Here is a 24,977-nt window from a genome sequence, read left to right as displayed (position 1 = left end):
TCTTTCAAAGTCTGAAAGCATTATGTATGTGAGTCATCTCACTTAAATTTTTCTCATATCTACTATTGCATACAATATAAAATTTTAACTCACACTTGACACATTAACATCTCTCCATTAAGTGTCAGGATCTTTGTGTTTGTAGTCCACCACCAAGAACAACTCTCGCTCCCTCACAATGTCTAACGGAGATGTGATACCACAGCTGAGCTTTATGTGAAAGCTTAAACTGATGTAGATCGACAATTTGGGGAAAGAGGAAACCACACAAGTGATAATAATACCACCACAACTTCATCCAAAATTTTAAGACTTAAAGTATATGATTTTTGTTAGTATAATATATGCGACGACATTCTAACCCGTGCTTGGCACGGGTGTCCATGCTAGTTTAAAAAATTTGAAATATGTTGAATCCAATTAGACCAAGTTTTAACAACAACGGTGGTCATAATTTGACACATTTGGAATTATATGATATGAAATTAAAAAAAATGTGTCCATATTATACCCCCCCCCCCCCCCCCCCCCCCCCCCCCTATGTGATACTCCATCCGTCTCTAAGTTTCGACAATGATCAGCTTCGTCACTCTTTCGATTTTTGGATATCACGTTGCTCGGGACTTTTGTCAAGTCCTCCAAATTCCTTCATGTTGAGCTTCACGCCATTTACCAAGGGCTTTTATTGGTCTAAGCATATGAATTAACACTTGTTTGGGATAGTGTTACTTCACCGCCAACGTGCGTTCAAAGCCATTTAAATGTGAGAATTCAGAAGCTAGTGATTGGAGTGTTAGGCTAGACGCATGTTTAATGTTATTTCACTGCTAACAAAAACATATGCTTACAGTGATGTAATATGTTTCAAAGACTCTCTTCACTGTCTAAATATCTTTCATAATCAAACTTCAAGGTTCCACAAATTTGCTACATCGATCCAAGACACTGAAGTTTTAATTTATCACAATTGACATCTCATTTTTTAACACTTTTTGAAAAGAAAATCATTGTATCGAGTTTTTAGATAAGTTAAACTAGATATTTCCTCTAACGTAGATCTCAAGGTCTATCATTCCTCTCAGGCCGATTCATCAAACTTCCTCGTTACAGACTCTATAAGAACTTGGTTTTATAAGTGTAGTTTATTTATGTTTCTTTCTCTTTTCCTTTTTGGTTTTTCTTTATACGCCGTTATCTTTGGAAGAAAAAAAAAATGGTCGACATTCTAACCTCCACATTACCGCTGTCTAGTAGCATTTTCTTTCAAAAATTACTTTTATCATAATCGTATTTTTTTAGGGGAACTTTTATCATAACCATATTCAAAACTTAAATCACTCAACTTTAATCAAAGTGGACTTTACAAATTTGAGTCGACATCAATTTTCACATATTTCGTGTATAAAGAATCACATAGCATAGCAAAAAGCAAGGGCTTAAACTAGTTGTACTTCACTTTGTATGTGGTATGGTCAATTTGTCACGATGCGGCACATCTCAACGATCATTGTATAATGCCGCGTAATCTTTAACGAATATCCACACAGTTGACAATGTTTGCCGTACCCATTTATATCATCCCTTCCCACTAAACAAATCATTTCAAATATTCAAACACTTTTTTACATTAAGACTTTTTTTTTTGGATTATTATAGTAAGACTTTCTTCGATAAAGAAATAGCAAATAGCCAAAAAATATATATTATTGTAGGGCTTTATTGTATACACATAAACACTGCGTTTTTCTTATGATTACTCAAGTGGTGTCTTAAAAAATATAATACAGGCTCATAAAAAATAAAAATAAAAAACATTATAAGCTCATCTAGTATCTCGTCTAGTATCACCGAAAATTTTCAACTAGAAAAGAGGAAAAAAATAATAAGGTGATTAGTTTTAGTTTAGAGGGAAAAAAAGGCTCATCTTTAAGACCATTTTGACATTCAATAAGATGATTTGGAGTTTTCGATGTTAAATTTTTTACAGATTAAGTTTTAAAGATTTTATTAAAAATCATGATATAATTTGTATTCATTTATGATAATAAAAACCACTTAATATTTTAGTTTGTTTGAATATAACTATATAAAAAAAGATTTTTTTTTACAAAACCACTTCAATATTTTAGCATTTATTTTCTCTAAAAATCTATTTTTTGAAAATTTAATCGTAATAATTTTTTATTTTTCATTTTAAACCATTTTTAGATAATACTCTTAAAAATAATTTTTTAAAACAAATTATTTTTTTTCTTAAAAAAACATAACAAACGTAATTTAAAATAACTACAAGTAAATTTTCATAAAAATCATCTTTACAAATATAAAACATGATCTAAAAATTTATTATCTTCATAACACACCACACTATTATCACAATCATCATTCAATCTACGACTTGAAAAAAGCAAACGATCAAACAATAAAGTTGAGACATGTCTGTCTACCTCGTGTATGTGCCATTAAAAAACGTTATACGTTGTTTGTTTCATTAATCAAATCAATAAACAAAAACAACAACAACTTGTGCTATTTTGTCAAAAAAAATAAAAAAAAACAACAACTTGTGCTAGTGACCCTCTCTTTCCTCTTCGGATATTTCTATATAACATTGCATTCTACAGACGAAATTCCAATCAACGATTTTCATAAAAAAAACCCTTGATTTTCAGTGACCCAATTGAAAAAAGAAGCAAACTTTGAATCCATATTTCAAATTTCTGAGAATTTGGATGGAGAATGATGCTGGGTCACCTCAGGGTCCGGTTACTTGCGGGTCATGGATTCGGAGACCCGAAAATCTCAACCTAGTTGTTCTTGGAAGGTCCAAGCGTGGAAATTCTTGTCCTGCTTTGCTTCAGATTTTCTCCTTTGACCCTATAACCGTTTCTTTGTCTACTTCCCCTTTGGTATTCCTCTTAAATTCTCAAACTATATGTATATGTATATGTATGTGTGTAGAGACTGAGCTATTTGAAATATTAAACTGTTTTGTGCATACCCTTTTTATTTTAAGTTTAGAGATTGTTGTTTTTTAATATGTTGGATTTGTGTATGTATATATATGTTCATGTTTGGATAAACAACTTAACTAAACCCCTTCTTCAAAAAAAACTTAACTAAACCCTTATAGCATAAATACCTATATATAAGATATCTCTACAACAAAAGATAAAATAAAGTCAAACTGTTTAATTATAAGTTATAAGTTGTAAGTTGTTTTGATAAGCTATTTCGAAGAGCTTATAGAAATAAGTTGTAAACGGTTTATGAAGATGTCATAAGCTCTCCTAATAATCTCACAAATGCTTATGCCTGTATATAACCTTTTTTTTTTTTTAAGGAATGCCTGTATATAACCTATAAGCTGTATCATAAGCTATTTTGGAGAGCTTGTAGAAATAAGTTGAAAACAGTTTATGAACATGTTATAAGCTCTCCTAATGATGTGACAAATGTTTATACCAGTAGGTAACCGGAAATAAGTCAATCCAAACAGGTCCTATGTAGAGTGATGCATATTAAAAAAGATTTATTTTGTGCATTCCCTTTTGGTTTTAGCTGAGAAATTGTTTTTTCCTGAACAAGATTGTTGGTGGAAGTAGTTATTATGCAATAATTCTGCTTTTGAAGAGTGGTTTTAATCTCGAGTCTTTGGATCATGGAAATGCGGTTTTTCTTTGATTCTCATGAGATTTTTGTTTGATTAATCTTTCAGACCAACTTTGTGTTAGAAGCCGAGGAAGGTGATCCTGTTGCCATTGCTGTGCATCCTAGCGGTGATGATTTCATGTGCTCTTTGAGCAATGGTAGCTGCAAGTAAGCTTCTTTTCTAATAGCCATGGGATTGAAACCTTGCTCTCTTTTATGAATAATTATATCTATTGAAAACTAATTTTGCAATTTGTTTCAACATTACATTTCTCAAAATAAAAGCTACCACTTTAAGTAACGGCAGGATCAGAAGACCAACATTTTCTGTTCCTTTAACTTTTTAAAGGACAATATAATGCTGCATGCTCAGTTGTTCCAAATCTTTTTGCACAGTTTTTTGTTGTTATTTCCTTGAGCTAGGAGAGTGTATGACATAGTAGTTATAAGCTCTGTTTGGTAAAACATAGCAGATGATTGATAAGCTAGCGGATAGTGGATAAGCTAACAAATAAACTAGCAAATTGAATTTGAATTGTTTGGTAAAATTAGCGGTTGAACTAACTGACAAATATAAAATGACATAAAAATTATTTTTATATTTTTTGAATAATGATATTGAGAGTAAAAATTAGAGATAATATGACACACTATAAGCTCAAACGCTACTTGACGTGGCATCTCGAAAAACACTAAGTTTTCGAGAGAAGACCATTACTAACAGTTCTATTTCGATCATTCGAGCTTATATGTTATAAGCTAGCGGTGCAGCCGTACTTGTTTCTTAAGAGTAGCTAGCAGATATTTTGCCTGGAGTTATATGATTTAGATTGAAGTATTTCTTCATGTCTTGCAGATTGTTTGAGCTGTATGGTCATGAAGCAAACATGAAACTGTTGGCCAAGGAACTGACCCCTCTACAGGGTATTTGTTCCCAGACATGTATTACTTTTAGTGTTGATGGATCTAAATTTGCTGCTGGTGGGTCGGTAAGCATCACTTTAGATTCCAACAAATTGTTTTTGTGTTGTGTGCGGCACTTTGATTTTTTGTCCTCTTAAGAATTGTGTCCTGTATGTTTTACTTCTGTCTTTAACACTTGTAGGATGGACATCTCAGAATTATGGAGTGGCCTAGCATGCGCATAATTTTGGATGAACCAAGAGCACACAAATCTGTCCGGGATATGGATTTTAGGTACAAAATTACTAAGCAACTCTATCTTGATCCTTCTAAAAGATGCATTCATCTAAGCATCCAGGAGAATTCTAATAAATACTTAATAAAATTTGCAACTAGAATTACCTTGCCGTGCCTCCAATAATTGGACTATGGAGATAAAATGTTTTAGACAATAATAGTGTGCTTATATTATGAGCATCTTAATCCTGTGAAACTTTGATGACATTGATACTGACCATGTTGTCTTTTGTTTTGTCATACTTCAGTCTAGACTCAGAATTTCTAGCTTCAACTTCTACTGATGGTTCAGCGAGAATCTGGAAGGTTGAAGACGGTGTTCCTGTGACCACTCTGTCTCGCAACTCGGTATAGTCTTTTTCATTTAAGGACCTTTGGAAGGATCTGAAGATTTTTTTTTCACAAGAATCTGTGACTTTACTCATACCCCTTTATCCAAAATTTCCTTTTTGTCTCTTTAGGATGAAAAAATTGAATTATGTCGATTTTCCAAGGATGGAACCAAACCATTTCTATTTGGCGCTGTTCAAAAAGGTATGAGTATCTTGTTTTGAGTAAATTCTATAGTATTGTATTTGTATATCTGTCAACTTTCTTTTGATCAAGTATGACCTTAATCATTGGTACCTCTAATTTTGATTAGGGGATAAGTCTCTTACAGCGGTTTGGGACATGAGTTCATGGAACAAAATAGGGCACAAGAGGCTGCTTAGAAAGTCTGCTTCAGCAATGGCCGTTAGCCACGACGGGAAATACCTTTCTCTGTAAGAACCTATATTTACCTTGTACATATCAATTGTTTTGTAAGCATATTTAAGTCATCTGGATAGCAAGGTGGATTTTGATTGTATTGCCAAAACTGTGAAGGGTGAAGAAAACAATGTTTTTGAACTGATCATGATCAAGTCATCTAGGTCCTAGAGATTACCAAATTATTTTCTTAAACACTTATTATTCTACCTTACAATGCTAATTTCTAATTTATGTCTTATACAATTTGCTTCCCTAGCAGGGTATCACATTTGTGTTTTTAAGGGTTTTATTGTGAAACTTCTAGAATTCCTTTCCTTACAATTACAGTTTTGGAATTGTTTATAAGGACGAGCTTTTAAAAAAATGCAATATATTTTATGTGAGTTTTTTAAAAAGGTTTTTTTGAGAAAGTTATAGCTATTTTAGGTTTTCATGAAATATTTGAGAAGGGCTTTTTTGAAGTTCTATGCTGTTTTGTCCCATGCCATGTTTGTCATATCTCAGAACTAAGGCTTCTCTTTTGGGCTCTTCAATTTGATATGGATTTGAACAAATACTTTTGGAAATTAAGTTTACAATAATAAGACTTAAATCAAGAGCAACTTTTCTTCTTAAAATATCATATTTAATTTAATGGGTGAAAAACACTTGAGTTGATTGCAGACAAACTAACTTGTTATAAAAAAGTTTGTTTCTAAAATTTGCTGGTCAATTCGAACGTAAATCCTTTCAGAATCGTTATAGTCAACATAGGTTTTGAAAATATTAATGGAGTCTACCATGCATCACAGATAAAATTAGTCCAATTATTTTAAAAGGTAAACTACTGTGATATGACGAGCACCTTGCTTGTGTAATCTTGATCTCATCAGATTTCTGTAATTTTAGGGCAAGTAAAGATGGAGACATATGTGTAGTTGAAGTAAAAAAGATGCAGATACACCATTATAGCAAGAGACTACACCTCGGTACAACTATCGCAACATTGGATTTCTGTCCTAGTGAAAGGTAAATATCCACACTGGTACCTTCTTGATTGATATCAATCATCATGAACACACTTTTGGGGTTAAGCTATTTGTTTCAATGTTAAAAGTTAAAACATGCAGTGGCCTATAACTTCAATCTATTGGCCTAATAAACCAGTTCTCTTGGTTTTGGCTATTCACTTGAGCTTTTATTATTTTATGCAGGGTTGTACTTACAACCTCAGTAGAATGGGGAGCATTGGTCACTAAACTGAATGTACCTAAAGATTGGAAAGGTTATCTCTCTTCCATATGCTCGCGCGCATGCATACAAACACATTCACAATCGTCCTTTCTGAGACCATAGAATATAACAGAAATAATACTTTGACTAAAAAATTTAACAAAAATCAACATTAATTCAGATGGATGGTTAATGTCGTTCAAATATGTGGTTAATTACACTCGGTGAATGGTTAATGAACATGACATGGTGTTGTAACTTATTAACTGTCCATTTAACGTGATTAGACACGATTTTGAACGTCATTGACCGCGATCTTCACGTGATAAAATAAACATGATATCCATTGACCACAATTTGCGTTTAAATGAACACCTGAAAAATCATGGTTAATGATGTTTAATATTGCGGTTAATTACATTTAGCGGATGATTAATGATTGTGGCACCTTGTTATATTCATTAACCACATTTAAATTGCGCCAACCATCCATATTGTTTTCGAAATTTGTTGTCAAATTTGCGTGGTAAAGTAGCACAGCTCAGAATATAATGTTCGTTGAATTTGACATTTAATGTTTGTTGTGAAACCTGCAGAGTGGCAGATATACTTGGTGCTTTTAGGACTATTTTTAGTGTCAGCAGTTGCATTTTACATATTCTTCGAGAACTCTGATTCATTCTGGGGATTTCCAATGGGAAAAAACCAACCAGCTAGGCCAAGGTTTAAACCAATGATGAGAGACCCTCAATCATTTGATGATCAATGGGGACCAGTAGATATGTGACCGCGTCTACGTGTTATTGTTCGATTGGAAGTAGTATCAGTAGCTGTTAGTGGTATCAAAATTCAACTCAGGAGAGACTGTTTACACATGTAGAATTAGGCAATTGATTGCCATCACAAGAATTTTTACTTTTGTTTCCTGTTCTTTTTGCTGAAAATTTTAAACCCAAAAGGCCATTATTGTGATATGTACTTGAATTTTAAAATAGAAATAGTCAAATTGTTTCTTGAAATTTGCAAGATGATATTGAGGCTGTTATGCAACCATGAATGGATTTACGAGAAAATGATCCCATCCCACACTGATTCATTGTTTTAAGTAAGTTTACATAATCTTTTTGTTTTCATAACAAGTGCCCCGAAACACTAGTTATCAGAGTAATAATTCAACTATTTAGTTAAAGTTTTAGTTGATTAGTGTTTGTTGATAGTTAGTTAATTTTCTATTCTATACACACAGCATGTTATACATTTATACATGTCTTTTTCATACTTTTTTTTTTTTTTTTTTGCGGTGGCCGGAGTTTGAATCTCGTATATATTATGTATTGTCCATACCAATTGAGCTAAGGTCACGATGACTAATATGATTTCTTTTGAGAATTCTCTTTCGATTTCAAGCTCTTTCGTATTTGCTATATTTGAGTGGGAAGATAGGGGTTAAAATTCTCTACCTTTTAGGCGAGAAAGGCACCTACCTTTCTATCTCTCATCTTTTTGTTTCTCTCACGTTATTTTCCTCCATTTTCTCTCCAAAATTTTCACACTCCTTTTTATGCCTAAAGTTTTCTAAAGGTAGAGAACTCAAAGTTAGACGATCTATCTCCAAAAATATAAGGCTCCTTGCCTGCAAAATTCAAGATCTTGCATAGTAAATACACCCATCGCATTGTTTCGAAGTACTCTATTACTTGTTTTTATCATTATCAACTATAACTGAACATCGTCAAGCATACATAAGAGTATCGATAATTTTACAGATCAAATAACAAGTGCTCAAACAATACCGGTATATGTTAGCGTTCAAAATATGAAAGGTTTGCGTTTTTTTTTTTTTAATGTTTGAATACACAAATTCAATAGAGTACATGTGTATGTTGAACACTTGTTAAGGTTTGCCTAATTTTATTTTAAGTTTTGATAATAAATGCAGTTCTTTTCTTGAATCGAGATGATAGCAAAAATAATTAAGATAAACCTAATGTCAGCTACAATTGGGATCTCTGCACATGTATGTAGGAATGCTATTTTTTATTCCCTTGTATTACTAGTAACTTTTTGTTGGTTAAATGGCTAAAAAAATCACTCATTAAGGTAAACCTCAGTACCTATTAACTGAGATTAAGTGTTGCTGTCATTAGCATTCATGGTCTTTCACTTCAATCTTAGAGACTCCTGTTCTAAGCAGCAGCAGCATCAAAGAGAATATGAAAAATGTTGCAAGCTAGCTATGCATGGTTTTATTTTGTTATATAGTTTATCTTAATTACTATCATAATAATACTAGATAGCGCTACTACTAGAGTATTTCTAAATAAATTAACACGATGCTTTGATCTGTGTTTGAGTTTATGATAACTATACTTTGACTATTGAACTCATCTTGTTGGGCGGCTGAAAATTGATTGAATCTCTCAATTCTAAATATTTCTAATCCGGTTCTCATGTGATTGCACACATATATTAGCAAAGAATAATTAACCGACTAGACGTAACTGGTTTACTTACTAAAAAAATTAAAAGTTCAAGGGGTTAAGATATAGTTCAATTGGTTCAACAAAGGGAGAGAGATTTTAATATTGGGGAGAAAATTTGTTTGTTTGACTTACGCAAATGTCAAAGTTCTGAAAACCTTTTAAATTAGAGTAGAATATCAGTTTCCCACTTCACGTTTTCATAGGTGTCTTGAAGCTTATTCATGTTGACGGGAATTTATTGATCAAGCTTGCTAGTACTCACAACTTCTCCCCAAGAAATCTTGGGCAACCTAACTCTTTAAAGCATTCATCTAATACACTCTCCAAAATGGTTATTTTCATGCGTTCAGCTAGGTTATTTTGTTGCGGTGTTCCTACTACGACCCTATTCTGTTAATACATTATTGCGTGCAAAACTCATTAATTGCTTTGAAACAAACTTCAGGTCATTGTCAATCTTTAACACTTTAAATTTGGTTCCATTACCTAGCAAACCTTGTTTAGCTAGTTTAAGTAAATCTATGTCACTGACATATGCCCTAATCCAAAATGTCATAGTTCGGTTTTACAATGAAAATATTGAGCCATTATCTTTTCAACATTTTAGTACTTTGAGCTATTATCTTTTCAACATGCAAAATCTCCATCATGTCATGCTCAATATAATAGTAAAAAATCAAACAATTTCTTGAAGGACGAGGAAGAAGTCTCTTTATAGTTGTTTATGAATATAACCATTGAATTATGATCCATGTGTGCTATTGTGTAAAACTTGCTCTCTTTAGTTATAAAATTCTCAAGTGTCGAGTGTAGATTTTGGAGCATGAATCTAGTTTAGAAGCCATTTAGTAAACATTTCAAAAATCTATACTCATGTTCTTTTTGCATAATGTCAATGTAAATGTGCAAATCTTTCGGTTCGTTTCTTTTATCTATGTGTATTTTTTGTTAAAAAACTTTATAGGAACATCATATAATGATTTGCTCAAGGCATCCAAATTCAAATGATCAACCCTATTACAATGAAATAACTGACTATAAAGAGACTAGAGTCCAGAGGTAAGTACCTGGTTAGATAATCATCTATTGAAAATTAGTTGTGTGATTTTCTTACCTTTATCTTCTCACTTTTTGCAAAAGCTTTTATTTTCTTGAACATATTTTTAGGAAAAGTTTTTCTCTTTGCAACATAAAAAGCTTTATAAAGATTAAAATCAATGTCATATTACCGAACCGTTGTGGAGTAATTTTGAAGGCTAAAACGATGTTTCACACAATTTTTTCATTTCAACTGGTAGGCTCGTGTAACACTCACTATGAGACTGTTTGGTAACACATCTCAATTAGTTTATAGCTTATAAGCTCGTTTGATAAAAAAAAAGCTCTGTTTGATAATACTTTTTCACCATGAGTTTATAAACTATTTTTCAGAAACTATTCCAAGTAGCGTTTGAGCTTATAGCTTACTCCCTCCGTCCTAAAATATAAGCAAAAAAATCTCATTTTCTTTGTCTCAAAATATAAGCAAAAAAGATCAACTTTTATGCTATTTTTATGTTTCTTCAAACAAATCATCTTTTCCAATGTAAAATTAAATGCAAGTTGCATTTAATTTGTTCTCCTTTTTATTTTCTCCATAATTTTTAACCAATGAGAATTATTTTTACATCTTTCCATGAAACTTATTCCAAGGAGAACACAAAAAATCATACCTCAAATCACTAAGTGTTAGTTTTCTTAATAAATGTGAATTAGTGTTTTTTGCTTATAAATTAGGATGGAGGGAGTATAGCTTATTATATTTTTCTTCCACTTTTACCCTTACTATTTTTTCTAAAATCTTTTTTACCCTTTATAATTTTTTATTTTTTTTTGAAGAGACCCTTTATAATTTATTATAAAATTAAATAATGATGTATTTATTAAACAATGTTGCTGCTTTATTATGCAATATTAGGCGATAGACTTATTTTGATTATTACTTTGTATTAACATAGTTGTTGTTAAGATTATCTTAATTTTGAATTAATATAATTGTTGTTAAGTTTGTTAAAAAAACATGATTGTTTTTAAGATTATCTTAATTTTGGATTAATATAATTGTTGTTAAGATAAACACTTTAACAAATGTATAATAGTCCAGCATGATAATTGAAAACAATAGAGCAAAGAAAGAATTCCAATGATATCGTAAATTTTTTAACAAAATTTTATGGCTTAATAGTAACGTAAATTTAGCAGAGTAAGAAATAGAAAAATTTGGCTTAGTAACGTAAATTTTATGGCCTAAAAATGATAATTGTTCTTGTCTTCATAGAAATTAGAATGAAAACTTGACCAAAAAAAAAAAGAAATTAGAATGAAAAAAAAAAAAAAGTCCTTTTTATTCTTAAAAAAATGTCCTTTTATGTCATTTTACATTTATCAACCATTGAACCGCTAATTTTTCCAAACACTTCAATTAGCTTATCAGCTATAAGTCATCGGCTATCAGCTATCCGCTATTTTTATCAAACAGAGCTTATATATGTACATTAGAGAAATCATAGTTTGACATGGATATTTTGACGAGAAATTCTAATACGGTCACAATATCAAATAAATAATGTTTGGATATAAAATTTTTGGTAAAATTACACTTTTAGTCCCTTAACTTAATTTCAGGTAACAATTTGGTCCTTTATCTTTTTTTCATTTCAATTTGGTCCTTTTTGTCCATTTTCATATACATTTTCAAGCTTCAAATCTAATATTCTTATGCAAACATAGACGAGGATCATAGATCTGAAGACTGAAGGACCATAAGAAAATAAAATCATGAATTTTAAGCTTAAAAATTCATATGAAAATGGACAAAAAGGACCAAATTGAAATGAAAAAAAAAGATAAAGGACCAAACTGTTACCCAAAATTAAGTTAATGGACTAAAAGTGTAATTTTGCCAAACTTTATTAATAAAAAAATGATTGAATATTATGAGGATAATATCTTTATGTGTATCTGCTCAAACACGATTTATTTGGTCTTATGACCATAGAAGAATTCCTCATATGGAATATGTTTTTTTTAACAACAAATTTTATTTAAAAATCAAATCTATACTTAAGACGAACAGGGTAATTTGGAGAATACAAACACCATAAAAAACACTCCTACACATAACACCTAGCAAAGCCCTACCTTCAACACCGACAACACACACCAAAATAAACATCACCTAAAAGAGACTCCTTCACGAAATGATCATTGAAAAACGATATCCATAAACCACACATCACCACTACTTACCTCAAAAGAACACCCGTCTAAATGAAACATCAAGTCCTCCTCACCAAAGTTGAGCCATATTCGATCTAAGGATCATTTAGCTACCACCACCTCTCAACCTCTAGTCCATCGAAAAACACCAAAAAAAGTTCAAAATCAAAATTGAACCAAATAACTGACTTCCGATCTCAAATCAAAAGCGATCGGTTCACCAAACTTTCGAACCAAAACAGGAGGACACCCCTCACCCCCGATCCGCCAAAGAAACACCATAACACCGACTGGCGATCTTAAAACAAAAGTTGTTGTTAATATGTTGTTGTCCTTTAATTTTTAATTTTGGAAATGAACGGAGGTTATGGTGTGAAGTAAGTCGGCAGTGAATTAGTGAGACAAGTGATAATGATATGGAAATATCTTGCATCTTCTTGTCTCTTTGAATCATACAAAACTTGAATAATAAAGAAAATAATAATAATAATAATAAAAAGGTAGGAGAAAAAAGGGATCTTAAACGAAATATCCTTGAGATCATCCCAGCCCCACACAACACAAACACAAAAGACAGTTAGTTACACACACAGGTGAACTGAAACTGAAACTGAAACTGAAACAAGAACAGAATCAGAATTGAGTTCCAATAATCATAATCATGAACTGTCTTCAGAATCTTCCCAGGTTAGTCCTATTATTCTCCATCATCAGTATCAGATTCCATTGCTTCTTACTCTTTATTCTTTATATTCATTTGCAGATCCTCCTCAGTTTTACAATTCCACACACTTGTTTCTCCTCCTTCTACTGCTCGCCACCACAACATCTTTCTTCCTTCATCTTCTTCTTCTCTATCCCTGGTATGCTCTCTCTCTCTCTCTCACTTTCTTAATGCATTAACTAATAATCACTATGCTAATTCTCCAATCTTTTCTTCTTGCAATGCTGCATGTACACAGGGAATCAACACTAACTCTATTTACACTCCAACCATGCTACTTAAGGTAACTTCAAAATTTACTTTTTTGTTTGTTCATTCTATACTTTTTGTTTGGATCGTAAAACCCAGTTGAATAATTTCTAGTTTCAATTATATAATAACTAAATCAATTTTGAGCGATGCAGTTACTGTGGCTGTAGCAATCAGCGATGTTGATGACTTTTGAAACATTGTTCATTTTGGTGTATGCTAGAGAGGAAAAAATGAATATAAAGAAAGCTAGCTAGGAGTAGGAGATATCCCCATACAAGAAATTAAAACCCAAAAACAAGAATGATAGATCGCCTAGTTATGAACTGTTGCTTTATATTCGTTAAGGAGCATGATCGACATTTTGTTTGTGCAGGCTACTTCTGGTTCTATACCAAGTGCAGAGACAAGTAGCTCTGATGTTGAGGAGGAGGTGAAATCTGAGATATACAGTAATAACATGACAGAGGCCATGGGTGCTGGTATGTTTAATCATATTGTGCTTCTCATTTACCAACAACCAAACTTTATTATTCTGTTATATGGATATTTATTAAACAATGATTTAAGTTGATTGTTTCTCCTAACGCTTTCTTCAGTATTCTATGCCCTCTTAAATCGGACTCTTTTTCATTTGATGTAGTTTACACCTACTTTGTTGTTCTAGTTTGAATACCAAAAACAAAACAAAAAAACTCGGAAGACATTTTGGGGAAAAAAGAGATTTTCTTTTACTTGATAATACATGTTGATTGTATTGTTTGCTGTGCGTGTAAAATGCGCTAAAATACTTCAAATTGTTAGAGTAACGTTCATATGTTTGCTAATATTAATTGTAACAGCCCTGTGTTTATAATATTTGTATTCGACTAAAATTTGGATTAACTGATAGTTCGTGTTATGAGCATGGTTCTTTTGTTCTTTGAGTATTTAATTTTGTTAACCCTTTCTAACAAAGTGCTAAACAGTTTTGACTTATAGGCATGAATTAGGAATGAACTACAACTTCATCCGTCCGGACTTGATTGTTGGATCATGCCTGCAGGTTTTCTTTTTGTTTCAGTTATGGATACCTGATGATTCAGTTCTGTCACATATAGTTTGGTCCTCTGACTTCTTTTATTTTTATCTTAAACTACCAGACTCCTGAAGATGTTGATAAACTGCGTAAAATCGGAGTGAAAACTATATTTTGCTTGCAACAAAACTCAGATCTAGAGTATCCTAAACATTTTTGTTTATTATGGTTCGCTTTCAGCGTTTGAGACATGGTGCACATATTGTATCTATCAAACAAAACAATTGTATTTCCTTAAAACTAGTTAGATATTTTGGAGTTGATATTGATGCCATACGAGAATATGCCAACTCATGCAATGACATTCAACACTTGCGTGCTGAGATAAGGTTCGTAATGGCATGACTTGTTATTATTATTATGATCATCATCATCATCATCATCATCATAATCATTGAAGAACTTATCGGGTTTGGATTGGCTAGGAGTAAAAGAGTAATACCGCACAAAAATCTATTACTTTGTTGCATTTTCTAAATATATTTTACTTCTCACAGCTAATGAATTTTTGGGCTAAATGAGTTGGTAATGTCACCTTGCATAGACAGTTTCTAATTTTATAGTACCTGATGGGTAAAACTTTAGTCGTTTCTGCATTTTGTGATTTTGTGTAACACGAACGTTTTTATTTACTCATGGTATACGCAACTAAAAAGTGATGTCTTTTTGAATTACACATTCCGATGCCTTTGTATGCCGTGCACCTTTTCACATTATATCGTGTATGTTTCAGGGACTTCGATTCATTTGATTTACGGAAGCGGCTTCCAGCTGTAATTAGCAAATTATATAAGGCAATTAATTCTAACGGAGGTGTGACATATATACATTGCACTGCTGGCCTTGGAAGAGCTCCAGCTGTTGCGGTATGTCTCTTGCTTTCATTTCTGATATACATGTTACTAGCAGATAATCATAAATATTTAAGCTGATATGCTTTTGAGTTAATTCTTGGTATACTGAAAGAAATGATTTTTCATTTAATATGTTGTATAAAGAAAGGACTGGGGCTGAATGCTTTGGGTGATCTCTCATGCTGAATGGTTTCAGCAGTTTGTCTCTTAAATGTGTTTTCATTGCTGAAACTTTTTATTTTCATCTCCTGATTGAGTTTTCTAAAAGAGTATAGATCAAAAGTGTAGCACACAATAGCAGTGGACAGGAGGGAGCTTAAGGGTGGCCGCCAGAGTATCATCTGCTGCTCCACGTTTCAGTGTAGCGGGAATGCTAAAAAGCCCCACATTAGGCCTTTTGTGGGTGTACTCTAGGGATTTCATCCTAAAAACACAAACATTTCTGGAGATTTAGGGCTTGTTTCCGTGTTGTGCATTTCTCTGCTTCATGAATTTTGAGATTTTATACAAAAAAATTAGAATAGTAGCCCTCCCACTATCCTCTGTCCTGTGGTCGGATGCTCTGCTCCACTACTTGCGACTCTGGTAACACTTTTTTTTATACCACAACAACATGGTTGTTGCCCTTTGAATTGGTGATCACAAATTCTAGTTATAGAAACTGATTCTGCGCATCTGGTGACTGCTAGGGTCATTTGAGTTCATTTGATTTTGGTGCATGTGCATGCCATCCAGTTGTATAAATTCCTAATTTCATGGTGTGTTTTGAAGCTGGTTATTTTATATTAGAAAGATAGGGCTGAAAAGAAAATTCTAAAATTGATATTTTTCTTATTTTCTCAGTAGAGAAAGCTAAACATAAAGTTGAGTTTTGTGGCGTTCACATCATAGTTAACCAGTCCAAACTACTATTAAGATAGAGTTCCACAAGTTAGTTGGGTTGAATTTTCTTTTTCTCCAATACTAATGCATATCATGCGTCATGGTTACAAAGTTTTCTAGCTAGGCCAAATTTGAAGTGATGTGTATCAGTTTATCTCCATTGGTCATTGTCTAACAGTTTGTTTTGTTTCAGTTGGCATATATGTTTTGGGTTCAGGGTTATAAACTCAATGAGGCTAATACACTACTTCTGGTAATTCTTCTCAGTATTTTTTTTTTATTGTTTCACTTCACATTCTACTATATGTCTATTGAGGTTCTTAGTAGATAATATGTTGCATGGATTACCTCTCAAAGATATCTTGCATGGATTTCCATATTTCTAATTGCTTGAATTCAACGGAAGCGACTCTTTCCATTTTTTTCTTTCTGAATTTGATTTTACAACATTTATAATTTCTATGCATAATGATTTGGTTGAAAATGCTACAATGGTTATAGTTGCATCACTACTAGATTGGAACACAACAAGTTTGTAACTTGGTTATTTATGAATTATGTAGCAGGACAGTTAACCAACTGATAGATTGATTTTCTCACATGTAGTATTTTTCCCTCATTCTTATTTGATATTATATTTTCCTCAGTTGTTTTACTCAAAAATTGTGGCATATTTTCTGATTATTTATATGTTAAGAAATGAAATTGGGTCATTGTTGAGTTCTGTTGACCTTTTTACTCAAAAACTGTGGCATATTTTCCGATATTTTTCCTTTATGTCTTAGAGTTCTCATTTCTGCAGTTTGATTATTATAATTCTTCTGAGCCAGTTTCTTTTGGAGCAAAACAAAATTGGGTTATTGTTGAGTTCTCTTGACCTTTTTATTCTTGCAGAGCAAAAGGTCATGCTTTCCAAAGCTGGATGCCATAAAAAGTGCAACAGCCGATATTGTGAGTCAATTTATTTCTCTGTTTATATGTCTGTGCTATACTATGAATTCTAATGCTGGATGCTATAACATAAAAAGCTGTCCAGATGTTGCAGACAATTTCTTCGTATAAAATGAAGACTTATTTTCTTGAATCTATTTAACAGATTTGTCAAGGGACCTAGAATCATCTATTGTGTATGTAAAAATGGAAATTCTTATGCAGTTGGATCGTTTGACTGCTTCATTCAAATGTCAATTATATATTACCAGTAAACAAATGTTTTCCTTTGAATATGAAGCATGACCTGGGATATTGCATGGCACTTAAGTAGATGATTGAATAATATATACTATATTATCTGTTTGTTGTTTGTAAATCTCTTCCCTTTTTATATCAACTCAAATATTTGGTTATTGTATATTTACATACTGATTTTATTTTGATCATATCACTAACCATTATTTATCTATGGTCCTTAAAGCTTACTGGCCTCAGTAAGAAGCCTGTCACGTTGTCGTGGGGACACCGCAATTGCTCTACGGTGGAAATTTCAGGACTTGATATTGGATGGGGGCAGGTGAATCTTGATATCTCTTGTTTAGATTTAAGAAATGTCTCAGCTCCTTTTAATTTAGAAAGTTAATGCTACATTACATGGAAATATTTTTTAAATGGCACCATCATCCCCATTAACTAGTAAACTGCTTCAGACTTCCATTACAACATTTATCATGTTTTAAAACATGTCCACACGTAGGCCTTTGTTTTTCTGTTGGGATTTTTAGGCTGTATTATATAGCCTTCATCGTAATATTCTGATACTTCTGTCATTCAAATATTCTTATTCTTTAAAATAATCTGAGTTATCTAGTTTGAATTATTTACTAAGTTTAAATATATGCTAATATACTCGTGAAAAAGACTTACTCGATTTCTTTTGATCCCTTTTCAGAGAGTTCCCTTAAATTTCGATGACAAACAGGGTTCATGGTTTCTCAAGAAGGAAATGTTTGTAAGTGCACTTCACTTGTTAAAACTATGCAGTTGTTAATTTAGAGGTTCGTCTCATATTGACGAATGATCAAATAATTTGAGATCAACAATACAATAAAATAAGGGATTATTGAATAATTTATTCAAAACATTTTATAGGAAAATGTATTTATTGTTTCGTAAATAGGGGATTATTGAATAATGCACAAATGTTCAATTTCAGAGGATTTTTTTTACTTTTTTTCTCTTCTTTTTTCCTCCCCAGATTTGTTTTTCTATCTATATTCATACAATTCATCTGGTACTAAATAGTACAGCTTTAAAATGTGAGTTTAACACATCAAATCATCTAATAAAGTTGCTTTACGGTATATAAGTTCCTTTCTCTCAATCTTATGTATATGGGTACAGCTGTATTTAATAACCAATGATATAATAGCTTCAATCATGTGCCGTTTAATGTAAAATTACTATTGTCACTTCATATGCAGACAAAATTTGCATTTCAGACTGTTATGGAATAATTACAGGATGGATCGAGTGATTTATTAATCACTTATCTAGTCTGTTAAGCATTCAGATGTCAGAATGCATAGTCTGTATACAGAAATCTTAGTTTATTTCAATAAACCGGTGAGAAATAAGTTTTTCCATATTCTATCTACCAGGAAGGGCGCTATGAGTACAAGTACATTGTTGATGGAGAATGGACATGTAATAACGATGAGCTTGTAACCTCTCCCAATAAAGATGGCCATGTCAACAATTTTATCGAAGTAAGTTTGAAGTTTCAACTACATAGTTTAGAAAAAAAAATTGTTACTGTTAACTTCTTACACCATACAATGTACCACAGCATATATTGCTCACATTGATAATTCCTATTTAATCGAAGGATTTTCAGTACATATATGTTTTATTTTACCATCTGAGTTTGTGTCCGTTATTCTTTTTTGAGTCATTAGAAGTCTCTACTATACACTGTTAGTTCTTGATTTCACATATCTCATGCTCTTTGAACAGGTCCTTGATGACGCGGACAGTGGCCGTGCCTCCCTTCGGGAGAGAGTGACTGGTGATGATCCTGATCTCACGAAGGATGAACGAAACAGAATAATAGAGTTTCTGGAAGCACTTCCCAATGAGGATCTCTGAACCATCAATGCACTTGCTTGTTGATGTGTAAAGTAGTAGATGCAAGTATATAATGTACTTTATCTAATAAAAGATTGAGTCTGAACATCACTTAGGCTCTCTGTTACAGTTAGTGTAAATTTAGGATGCGACAGCTTATTGATTTTCTTTCTTAGCAATCAAATGTCTGTAGCATTCTTTAACTAGTACAACACTTCCAATAAACCATGCACAAATAAATGAGTTAAATTGTTACTCCCTCTGTTCCTTTTTAAGTGTCTCTTTTGGAGAATTTTTTTGTTTCTATTTAACTGTCACTTTCAAAGTTCAATGCAACAATAAACGATGTTTTATCAATATTACTCTTATTATTTATGGCGGAGAGAGAAATATATGAAACGAAATATAAGGTCGTTATAGTAAAAGTATAACTTATTGTATCAAAAGTAGTAACAATTATTGATTGTATTGGTTTATGTAAAATGTCAAAATGTGACAATTAAAAAAGAACGGAGGTAGTATATTGTACAACACTTGATCCTATTGTGCTTTTTTATGTGAATGATGTCTGCATATAGTTAGATACATCCATTCACATATCATCATCTTGTTGGTTTATATCCCAGACATCTGCAAATCAATGTCATTTAAGCTATCAGTTGAGTTATACTTATGGGCACAATACATATGATTTTTTGACGGTAACAATTTATTAGATTTTAAGTAACAAAAATGGTTTTGTCAAAAAAAAAAAAAGTAACAGAAATGGTAGTTATAATGTAAAAAGTAGTTTTTTTTTGTTTGACATAAACCAAGCTTTTGCATTAAAAAGAAGGCAAATCATTACAGTAAACTGTTAAGCACCTATCTGGAATACAACCATCCACATCCCACTACCAACAGACTTTGACAATTGAACAAGGCTATGAGCCACTTTATTACAATCTCTACTAATACTATAAACAGAAACATTAAACTAACTTAGAAAGATGGTCTAAACAATCTAGAATCAGAGGTTCAATTTCAGCTAAAACAGGTCCGCCATACAGTCTCTTCACCGCAACTTCGGCATCAGTTTCGATAATGACATTGGAGAACTGTTTTTCCAAAACCTAAGCAAGGCACCATCTCACGCCCATTTTGGGTCTGCCATTTTGCAGAAATAAATTCCTCCACAAGCTTAGAAACCTGCTGAGACACAAACAGCAGATCAAAGTCGACATTATTAAAGACTTTTTTATTTCTATACTTCCAGATCAGCCACAAGGAGGTACCAGAAAGTTGTTTTACTCGCTGGTCAGGGAAAACCAACCATGATAAAGAGTAAAGAAAATCTTATTATAGAAAATTAATTACAATGTTTTATCCATGTTTCCGATCATACTTATTGCCTGTTTGATTTGGCAGTGCATGAGTCACACATGCGTTTCTAATATCAATTGTCTGAAAAAACATAAGCTGGAAAACATAGCTACTACTGTAACGTAATTTTTTACCGAGATTTTACATATGCCAACGTCATACCAAACATACTGTTAGTGGAATAAGATTTTGTTTTTGTACATATTTGATAAAAAAGTAGAATTGTTTCATCACTACTTCACCTTGTTATTGTTTTTTTCTTCGACAAATGTTAGTTAGTATGTTAATTGTTATGTTATTGTTTTTCTCCTAACTCAAACTTGAATTCAAGATCACCACAACTAGCTCAAACAATTTGAGCTATGGGACCCCCGCTTCACCTTGTTATCGGTAAAGTCTTTTAATGATAGAAAAAACTATCAATTGAGTTATCTAATGTGGCTAGATTCACACACCTTAAGTGTGGAGAATAATTGAAGAATCGTGGGTTCGACCTAGACATCTGCAAATCAATGTCTTTAAGCTATCAATTGAGTTATATTTATGGGCACAATATATATGATTTTTTTATAGTAACAATTTATTGGATTCTAAGTAACAAAAATGGTAGTTATAATGTAAAAAACAATAGTATCCTGCAAATGCACTGTTAGACACTTCTCTTATTGAATTTTTGGAAAGGAAAATTACTCTCTCCTCTCTTAATAAGTTAATATCTCTTTCATTTTAATTCATATTAACGTGAATGCCGGTTTTAGCAGTAACATTTCTCTTAATATTATTATTATTATTCCCAAATGCATTGTTAAATAATTTTAATGTTTTCACAATCAAAATAGATAAAAAAAAAAAGTTTGAAGTCTAATTCCAAAGTCTAATTTTAATGTATTCAAACATGTGATTTTTTATGTCAAACATGTCGTATTTTTCTCTCTCGTTGATTTATACATGACATGAATATATAGATACATAAATAGAAAAGGTGTAAATCTATCTCATAGAAAAAAGGTTTAGATTTTTTAATTTTTTTTTTTATAACATGTTTTTTATAGGGGATATATATTTTATAACATGTTAGCCTTTCTAAAATATCTCCTTTCAAAACAAAAGCTTTTCTAAATTTTTTTTTCTTTCGGTTGATTATATTATTGTTTTACTTATCTTATTTAGTTTTTTTTTTGTTACAAGGGGAAATAGAAACGAAAAGAAAAAACAACAGAAGACAAAAAAGAAAAAAGAAAAAGAATAGAAGCTAGCTAGCCCCTAGGGAAGAAAGTTCCCTAAGCATCATCTTTAATCAGCGGAATTATCCCATTAGAAGGGGAGGTATGAATCGCCAACACAGAGTCTGAAGCCGCTCTCATCTTAGCTAGAAAATCTGCACAGTAATTTCCCTCATGGAGAGTGTGAAAAACAGAAGCCTCGCTGGTAATGATTAGGTCCTTTATGTCTTGAATGAGAGTGGCATAGACATGAAACTTCATGGAAGGGCCGTTGATGAGGCTAACAAAGTGGAGAGAGTCGGAGTAGCACACAAAATCATATATTCCCATTGTTGTAACCATGCGCAGACCATGAAAGATGGCGTGAAGTTCAGCTGGAAGAATGTCAGAAGCGTTGGCAATGTATCTGGAGAAATCAGAGATAAATAATCCCGCATTGTTCCTAAGGAGGTCGCCGAATCCGGTACGCTAAGGGTTGCCAAAACAACTCCCATCAACATTGAGAATGTAACAAGATTGGTTGTCGCAGTTCCATTTAACCATAGTGTCGGCGGCCTGAGAATGAGAATTATGCAGGAAGGATGTGCGGTTAACATCAATAGAGTTATGAATATTGAAAGCAAGCCGATTAAGAGACCACTGCTCGTTGTTGAGACACATTAAACTGCAATGACGCCAAACCCACCAAACACCTCCTGAGAAACTTATCTTATTTAGTTATAGAGGCTAAAAATTCTAAAATAATTTGAAAATCGAGGTTGGATCTATAGGAAAGAGTGAGCATTTCATAACATGTTGAATTAAATATGTTTATGGAATAAACTATAAAATTTGTCTCTAACTTTGCATAACACTCTCAAATAGATAATTGACTTTATGAATATTTAAAAAACATCTTTAACTCTAGTAAATTATCAAATTGATATCTATATTTAATCACTTATTATCACTTAAGTCCATGTATTTTAATAACTTGATGTTGTTTTGGTCTTTAAATTTATCCACTTACTATCAATTTAATCTCTAACGTATACTTACAAAAACTAACATGAGAAAAATTTAACATATTTTAAAATATTCATAAAGTGAAAGACTTATTTAAAAACGTATCACAAAGTTATAGACTAATTTAATAATTTAATGATTTTTTCTGTAAAGATTAATAATTTAATTTAATGCATGTTTATACATAGTGTCAACAATTTCTCATATAAAATAATCTCGAGTAGAGGATATTTATGCTAAAACAAAAGAATTTCTAAAATAGCTGTACTTTTCAGCTTATACTACAATTGAGTAAACCTTACTTGGTTAGCTTTTACTTCATACATAGCTCAAAAAGGACAATCTTTTACCTTCAGTGTGAGTGTGAGATATGGTCCCTCTGTAAAGTCATAAAGCTCCGTCTTTCCAATTTCCGTTTAACATGTTAGATTTAGATCCGCATGTTCTCATACATGTTTTTTTTTAGTCACTGATGAATGTTTTTAACAATATTTTAATTTCACAAAAGATATATATTTTTTTTTTTTTTTTTTTTTTATAATTCGGACGGGAGATTGAACAACAGAACAAGCAAAAACTAAAAACTGAATACAGTGAGATAGTTTATCGTTTAATGTTTTTAAAATAAAATAAATAAACGATATTTATTTATCCTACGCGTCAAACGAGCTCTTATAGTACGTCAAAATCTAATACAAATTCAACATCAATAAAAATAAAAAGTATGAATTTGTGAATAAACTCACAACATCCAAGTAAATAAGATAAAATCGAGAAAATAACTATAAATAATGTGACAAAATAAAAGCGACTAGAATAATTCTGTCTCTGGATTTGCAATGTTGAAAATCAAGTCATTTGATTGAATTTAATAAATAGAAATCCTCGTGAATTTAACTCAGTTGATAATGACAATGCATAGTATATGCAATCATGAAACAAAAGTTTAGAACTATCTGACAACCACTTATTTAAATTAAAAGAGGGGAAAAACAATGAAGAATGGTGATTTTGGATAAAAAATTACTTAAAAGTTAAAACCATTGATTTAATGAAAAAGTTCGATTTAGTGGTAAAAAATACACACCTTAGATTTTGAGGTTTCAAATGTTATTAGTATCTTTGAGGAAGATAAATGCAAATACAATTGTAATTATTCTTTGAATCATAAAGTCTTCTATGCCTTAAAATGAAGCTCCATCTTCTTAACCTAATTTTTTTGGACCGATGCTACAATATTTGACTACAAAATAAATGATGATGTGCTTTCATTTTTTGTTTTGTTTTGAAAAGGGACGTCTTGCTTTTCTTAAATATAGGTTTATTAAATCAAGTGGTTGCTTTCAAGTAGTTAATAAACTACATCAATAGATGAATTATTTAGGTGAATCTGAGTTCGATCCTTTGATAAATAATTTTTTGATCAGATTGACATACTTTACGACCGAACTCTAAATTATTAGAGCACTCTTCCTCTTTGAAACCAAATGATTAACATAGATGTGACTCATATTTTCATTTAAAAAAATATTTGTTGGCACGTCAGAGATCAAATCTTCAATCTTAATGGTTTCAAAAATACAAGTGTAAGACGTCATTTATCAAAGACAACAATTAAGAAATATAAATTTTATATAAAATTTGTCAATAAGATACCTTCATTATCCTCTCAAACACAACTTACATATTTTATCCAAACTATTCTTCAAAAAACAAGGATGTAATTTACATGCACCGCAAGTGAAAAGTAACTTTACACGTACATCATCTACTCAAAAGTTGTCATGTACTGCATTTAATAAATGGACGTGACAACACATGATTGAATGCATGTGTAAATTGGTAATTTAATTCTCTATGTAAATTTTTATTTTTGGAATAATAAAAAAAATGTTTTTATGAAAGAAAATAAAAATAAAAAAAGAAATGACATGATGAAAAGGACATACTCCTAGTTTTTTTGTGTAACACATGGGACATGTA

General features: G+C 31.8%; 2 protein-coding genes across 2 annotated transcripts; both read left to right on the top strand.

Moving 5' to 3' along the window:
- The first annotated feature begins 2,535 nt into the window (after nt 1-2,535).
- LOC25484857 (SEC12-like protein 1) lies at nt 2,536-7,889 on the top strand. Its single transcript, XM_013613865.3, has 10 exons — nt 2,536-2,909; nt 3,719-3,819; nt 4,508-4,640; nt 4,757-4,848; nt 5,100-5,199; nt 5,313-5,385; nt 5,495-5,615; nt 6,493-6,612; nt 6,798-6,868; nt 7,413-7,889. The coding sequence occupies exons 1-10, from the start codon at nt 2,733-2,735 to the stop codon at nt 7,601-7,603; spliced, it is 1,179 nt and encodes a 392-aa protein (XP_013469319.1). The 5' UTR covers nt 2,536-2,732; the 3' UTR covers nt 7,604-7,889.
- A 5,050-nt stretch (nt 7,890-12,939) lies between these two features.
- LOC25484855 (phosphoglucan phosphatase DSP4, amyloplastic) lies at nt 12,940-19,679 on the top strand. The gene is made up of 14 exons (XM_013613862.2): nt 12,940-13,244; nt 13,321-13,420; nt 13,520-13,564; nt 13,907-14,012; nt 14,499-14,575; nt 14,673-14,749; nt 14,857-14,937; nt 15,342-15,474; nt 16,538-16,597; nt 17,239-17,295; nt 17,759-17,854; nt 18,230-18,289; nt 18,939-19,046; nt 19,294-19,679. The coding sequence occupies exons 1-14, from the start codon at nt 13,219-13,221 to the stop codon at nt 19,423-19,425; spliced, it is 1,158 nt and encodes a 385-aa protein (XP_013469316.1). The 5' UTR covers nt 12,940-13,218; the 3' UTR covers nt 19,426-19,679.
- Nucleotides 19,680-24,977: the final 5,298 nt, after the last annotated feature.

The sequence above is a fragment of the Medicago truncatula genome, chromosome 1 (genome assembly GCF_003473485.1).
Source record: "Medicago truncatula cultivar Jemalong A17 chromosome 1, MtrunA17r5.0-ANR, whole genome shotgun sequence".
Lineage (NCBI taxonomy): Eukaryota > Viridiplantae > Streptophyta > Magnoliopsida > Fabales > Fabaceae > Medicago > Medicago truncatula.
This window is presented reverse-complemented; position numbering and strand designations above follow the sequence as displayed.